This window comes from Myotis brandtii, unplaced genomic scaffold (assembly GCF_000412655.1).
Source record: "Myotis brandtii unplaced genomic scaffold, ASM41265v1 scaffold604, whole genome shotgun sequence".
Classification (NCBI taxonomy): domain Eukaryota; kingdom Metazoa; phylum Chordata; class Mammalia; order Chiroptera; family Vespertilionidae; genus Myotis; species Myotis brandtii.
The window spans coordinates 1,713,453-1,719,381 of NW_005370286.1; the positions used below are offsets into that span (position 1 = coordinate 1,713,453).

Genomic DNA, 5,929 nt, shown 5'->3' on the forward strand with positions numbered 1-5,929 from the left:
CTGACCCCGCCTTCCGCTGCAGCCTACCTGTGTCCGGACTCCGTGCTGGTGGCCGAGGATGGGGCCGTGCTGTTCAGGCCGCCCCCTGCCAACGGTGGGTACGGGTGGGCATGGCTCACCCTCGGCTGTGTTCCCACGTCGACCACCAACCTCCGAGGCAGGAAGGAGAGCTCAGTGGGTTTGGGGTTTCTCTCTTAGGCACCTCCAACTCGTTCTTCCTGGCCCCTGAGGTGGCAGAGCAGCAGCTGGTGACTGAGAAGGTGCCTGGCCCCATCCCCTTCCCGTGCCCTCCTGCCCACCCCTCCCCACCCTGTGATGCCACCCCCTCTGTCCCGAGAGCCTGAGGGGGAAGGAAGGGACAGGCACTGGCTCAGGGGGGTCCTGGCAGCCCCAGTGCAGCACGTGCGTCCATCCCTCCGGCTTTGCCTGACCTGGGCAGCCTCCCAGCAGATGCCTCACGGGCTCTGGTGGTGTCATCCCAAGATAGGACTCTGCATGGACAGCTCAGGGCCTGTGGGCACTTGTTAAACACGCACCTGGGGGCTGGGGGCTCGGGGCTTCGAGGTGCCGGCGGGGTCCAGACAGGGACGGCTCCGTGGGAACCGAGACTGGTCTGCTGAGCACGGCTGGCTTCTCTCGTCCCCAGGCCTCAGTGTACTGTGTGGCCGCAGTGCTGTGGATGGCGGCCAAGTTCAGCGTCCCCCAAGACCACAAGCTGGCCCTGCCACGCAGGCTCAAGACCCTCCTCCTGGAAATGGCCAGGCGCAGTGCCCAGGAGCGGCCGTCTGTGGCCGAGGCCGTCAAGGTAACCTGGCCGTTGGGCACAGCTGGCATCCAGGGCCTGGGTGGTGCCCACAAGGAAGAGACTTCTTATTTCCAGGAAAAGTCGGCGTTGGGCAGGGAGAGCACGGGTTTCCTTTGTGGAGGGCCCATCCTCCCATCATTGCCCCCAGACCACCTGGTCAGAGTGGGCAGGGGTTGTCCTGGGGCCAGCCCAGACCCCTGCCCTTAAGCCCGGCCAGAGAGGAGCAGAGCACCCCGCTCATCGGACTTCCCCACACCTCCTCGGAGTCCTCCCACCTCCTCTTCCTGGGGTTCGGGGCCATGAGGCTCCACGTGACAAGTGCAGGGGAGCCCCGCTATTGTTTCCCTGACTGGGGGGTGAGGGGAGCCACAGGGCCTTGAAGGAGAAGCTGCGTGCAGACTGGGAGGAGACAGCTTTGCAGCTGCAGCCTGGGTGCAGGGCCCCGTCTGCCTGCCCCTGACTGCTGTTAACTGAGGCCCACACCAGTGTTCAGAGGGGCGCGAGCTGTCCCCAGATCAGAGTGTTTGCTTGTGGAGTGAGCAGCTTGACTGAGAGGCAAGTGTTTCTTCCTGCGAAGGCACAGATCAAGTGACAGGCACCTGCTGAGAACCCACGGGGCTCAGAGGCCTGGCTGCGTTTATGCCACAGGGGCTGCTGCCTGTTGTCAAGGTCATGGCGGGCTCAGGGCTGCCGGGGTGAGATCACCTTCGCTGTCATTGCAGTTTTTGTCTGTCTCAGGTTCCAATCGTGGGGTTGTTTTGTGGGTGTGAGCTGACTGGTTCTGCCCCGCCGGCTCTGTAGCATCACCCTTTCCTGTGGTTCTTAGAGGGATGGCTGGGAAAGGCATGTGTCCCTGTGCCCCCGTCTCAGCACTGGGCACCGGGCAGCCTGCCCCTCCATGCAAGTGGCTATCAGCAAGGCAGGGTGGGGAGAGGCCATGGCCATTTCCGTCCAGTTATTTTGCTTTGTTTATTTCAGAGAGGAAGGGAGAGGGAGAGAGAAATAGAAATGTCAATGATGAGAGAGAATCATCGATAGGCTGCCTCCTGCACACCCCCTTCTGGGGAATCGAGCCTGCAACCCAGGCATGTACCCTGAAGGGGAATGAAACCATGACCTCCTGGTTCATAGGTCGACGCTCAACCACTGAGCCACATTGGCTGGGCCGTCCAGTTTTTATTCCTACTGAGGACATCCAGGAGGACAGCCTCTAGGTGTGCGGACGCTGACATTGATCACAGGCTGCCCGTGCCTGGCCATCCCTGGGGTCTTCCTGCAGGGGAGCCCCGAGCCCCTCCGCCGTGCCCTCGCTGACAGGCTCCTGTCCAGCCTGGCGGGAAACGAGCTGGTGGCCAAGCCGCCAGCATCTCCGCGTGTTGGACGTGTGGCCATGTCCTTGCTTTCAGGTATGTGGCAGTTACCTCCTTCAGCGAGGCATGGACAGCAGAAAGATTTTAGCGCACCTGAGGGCATCCACCTGTAAGGTAAGGGGGCGACTTCCAAGGCTCAGGTGCGAGCCCCAGAACCTGCCCTGGGGCACCAGGGAGACGGGGTCCCTGTTCCCACTGTCTGTGTACAGAATGTAGGGGAGGGGGTAACTGACACATTCTCAGCCTTTCTCACCGTCTTGAACAGCAGCCCCACGCCCTGACCCACTGACCCAGCGCAGGGGATGGGGCTCACCCCAGGTGGCCTGCACACTGACCCTCAGGTAGCTGCATCATTTATACACGTCCCTGTTGGCTCCCCAAGCAGCTGACCGGCACAGGCCACCTCAGGGTCCCTGGGTCAGCAGACAGGCACCCGCCACCCACCAGGGTCTGGGATGGTGCACAGCCTTCCTGAGCCCCAGAAACCAACCAGCGCTTGTGGAATCGGATGCAAGTGCCCTGGAGGCTCTGCGAGGTGGCTGAGCTGGAGCGAGGGGTTGAGAGTGAGCCCTGGGCCTCTGCTGTCGCCTCACCGGGGGGCCGTGTCCTTCTGCCCCAGGTTTACCAGGAGGAAGAGACCATCGGTCTCCAAAACGTGTTCTCGGTGATTGAACTGACCCCCAGCGCAGCGCCAGCTCCCGGGTCCAGCTCAGGTGAGTCCCCCGGGACCAGCCCATCCTGCCCCAGGGCCCCTGCTGTCCACCAGAGTGACACTGCCCTGGACATCCCCGGGACCCCCAGCTGCCCTCCCCCTGGCCTCAGTCTCTTCTAAACTCCCCGTTGCTCAGCCCTCGGCTCTAAATTCTCTCCCATCTTACCAGCCATCAGAGCAGCAGCTCCACCCGCCTCCTCTCCCACCCCCTCCTGTGTTCACATCGCCGACCCCCTAGTTGTTGTCCTGCTCCGTCCCCTCCACAGAGCCCACTGTGTCCTGTCTCCACGGCACCTACCCCATCCTGCCTGTGGCGGGTCCTCGGGGTTTTCATGGCCCCAGCCCTCCCTGAGTAGCGTCCCCAGCCTCCCTCCCAGCTCCAGCCGCCCTGGGCTCAGCCTCCGTGAAGTCTCCTTCCCCTTGTGCGGGAGGTCCCAGTGCGCTTGGGGATGGTGGGAGGGGTCACAGCACCCCCTCAGAGCTGGAGGAGCCATCCCCCCACCCACACTCACCCCAAGTTTGTCCAGGCTTCGTGCAGGTCAGCGGTGACACCAGACTCGTGGCTGTGCAGGGGCCTGCGCCCGATCCACCCTCCTGCTGCGAGGGGGCCTTGGAGCTGTCCGAAGCGTTCGCCTCCCCAGCCACGCACTTCAAGCCCATCGTCCTCGCACCCGACGCAGGTGCGGCCAGGTGAGTGGCAGGTGTGGCCAGGAGCCGGCTGGGCCCAGGAGCCCCTCCTGAGTGCTCTCTCCTGCTCACAGGGAGGTACTTGCCAGGTCGGGGCCGGCAGAGAGGCCAGAGGAGAGGAAAGGCAGGCTGGACGGGGACATTGATGAGAAGAAGGTGCCTGAGGCCCACGCAGTGGCCACCAGCTTGGAGACACCTGACCAGATGGCGCCTGGCCCCAGCTCGTGTGGCACAGCCCCAGGACCCCCAAGAGAGTTGGTGCTGAGAGGGTCAGCCCAGGGGTGCCCCTGCCCCCCAGCTCCCACCTCCTCAGCGATGCCCCAGGAGGGAGGGCTGGAGGAGCGGGTCCCACCTGGAGCCTCTTCCAGAGGCCTGGGGCCCCGCACCCCAGAGCCCACCGCAGCTCGCCAGGGCCTGCATCACCCGGCCAAGCCGCCCAGGAGCAAGGCCACCAAGGGCCCCAGCCAGGAGTCCCAGGGCCCACCATTCAGCCCCTCCCTGGCCAAGGCGAGTCCAGACAGCCCCAGGGGTGCCCCAGACAGTCACCCCGAGCAACCCCGGCCAGCAGACCGCAAGCTGTGTCCATCCAGTGTGGACGCCTCACCCGCCCCCAAGAGCACGGCCTGCCCGTCCCTGCAGGAGGCCACGCGCCTCATCCAGGAGGAGTTCGCCTTCGACGGCTACCTGGACAACGGGCTGGAGGCGCTGATCATGGGTACTGGGGCCACCAGGGCCGAGAGGTGCCCTGGGACCAGGGAGTGGCAGGGGACGCAGTGCACGGGCGGAGGGTCGGCATGAGGGGTGCCTCGGTCACCACAAAGAGGGGCCCCAATCATCTGCATGAAGAACCAGTGAGCAGAGCCAGCCCCCACGGGTCCTCTGGCAGCCAAGAGGGTCTCAGAGCCCAGCCCGAGACCAGCCTCATTTGCGCAGAAAGTGAGGGGACCCCCAAAATTGCTCCCCCACGTTTTAACTTGCCTCTATCGATGTGTAAAACCAGGGGAATATATTTACGCCTTGAAAGATCTCACCTACGCCACTTTCTGCGGGGCCATATCAGAGAAGTTTTGTGACCTCTACTGGGGGGAGAAGCTGCTGCAGAATCTTTTCAAAGTGGTGAACGAGAGGACGTCGCCCTCCAGGAAGTGAGTGCCCGTCCTCGGGCCCCAGGCTCCCCCTCCCGGGTCCCTGAGGCAGACCCTGTGTCCACTGGCCGCTTCCTCCTCCCGCCCCTCCTCACCCCAGCACTCAGCTCCACACCCTCCCCACAAGGGCTGCTCACTGAGGGTCCCTCTCATGGCCCAAAGCCCCCCTGCTTCCCCAGCTTCCGGTTCTAGCACCTGGTCCCTTAGGGAGGGAGGGGGGCCCATGGGGTCACAGGGGGCCAGGAGGCAGATCTCCCGGCTCAGGGACCAGCTGAAGGAGGCAAATAACCGGGAGCCCCACAGGCAAGTTTCCCTGGGAGGTGGTGCAGAGGGAACCTGCGGTGCTGCAGGGGCGGGGGAGCCCAGGGGGAGGGGTCACGGAGGCTCCAGTGTCCTCCATTCTGGTGGCAGCACCTCGGACGAGGCTGGGTCACAGCCCGAGGGCGGCCAGGCCAGCGCACGAAGCAGTTGCTCACCGTCCAGCAAACGGCCCTTGCTGCGCGGAGCAGGTGAGCCATGTGGGCGGGGGAGGGGGGGCCACTTTCCACGGCAGGTTCATCTCGACCCTCCCTATGTGGCTGGACAGTTACAGGAAAGGCTTCCTTTGTCCTCCTCCCCTGGGGGGTCTGTACTGTGCAGGGGGACGAGTGAGGTGACAAGCGGGTGCCCAGGTGGCCTTGGGCCCCTCACCCCCTTTCACCCCCCTTTCACCGCATGCGCTTGAGGATGACGCATCACCTGTCCTGACCCGCCCTCTGCAGACTCACTTTATTGTGTTCGTCTATTTGCACGCAGTTGAGGGTTCCCTCAGTCTCCACTGTCAAGTTCACCCCCATGTGACAGCTGGGTTTTCGAGGACCCTTGTGGCCCCTCTTGAGCAGAAGTGGGGGTGCCTGGGCACCCGAAAGGCCTCATGTCCCTGACCGGGTGCAAGTAGCCTCTCAGGAAACAGTCCGTGGCAGACCCTCTGCGTGACCTGCAGCTGCTGCCCCCAACCCTCTGTCCTCTGTCCAGGGAAGGACATGCCGGCCGCTCACAGCAGCAGAGCCCCCTGCCCACCCCCCTCGCTGTCCGACATGGACTCGGATGAGCTGTCCCGAGGCAACTTGGAGGTGGGATTTCGGCCTCAGAAGTCGGTAAAAGCCGAGAGGGAGCAGCCACCTGGGACCCCGGCGGACCAGCCGCAGGCAGGGGGCCCAGAGCCGGCCAG

The 5,929-nt window shown here is 64.2% G+C and overlaps 1 protein-coding gene across 1 annotated transcript in view; it reads left to right on the plus strand.

The window, feature by feature from the left end:
• The window catches only part of KNDC1 (kinase non-catalytic C-lobe domain (KIND) containing 1), a 31,353-nt gene that overhangs the window by 13,120 nt on the left and 12,304 nt on the right, over positions 1-5,929 (plus strand). The window contains exons 8-17 of the mRNA XM_005879659.2: positions 23-94; positions 199-260; positions 647-805; positions 2,212-2,289; positions 2,795-2,888; positions 3,415-3,577; positions 3,664-4,289; positions 4,575-4,719; positions 5,131-5,228; positions 5,734-5,926. Of these exons, the coding sequence (XP_005879721.1) occupies positions 23-94; positions 199-260; positions 647-805; positions 2,212-2,289; positions 2,795-2,888; positions 3,415-3,577; positions 3,664-4,289; positions 4,575-4,719; positions 5,131-5,228; positions 5,734-5,926 (1,690 nt within the window). The remainder of the gene's footprint in view (positions 1-22; positions 95-198; positions 261-646; positions 806-2,211; positions 2,290-2,794; positions 2,889-3,414; positions 3,578-3,663; positions 4,290-4,574; positions 4,720-5,130; positions 5,229-5,733; positions 5,927-5,929) is intronic.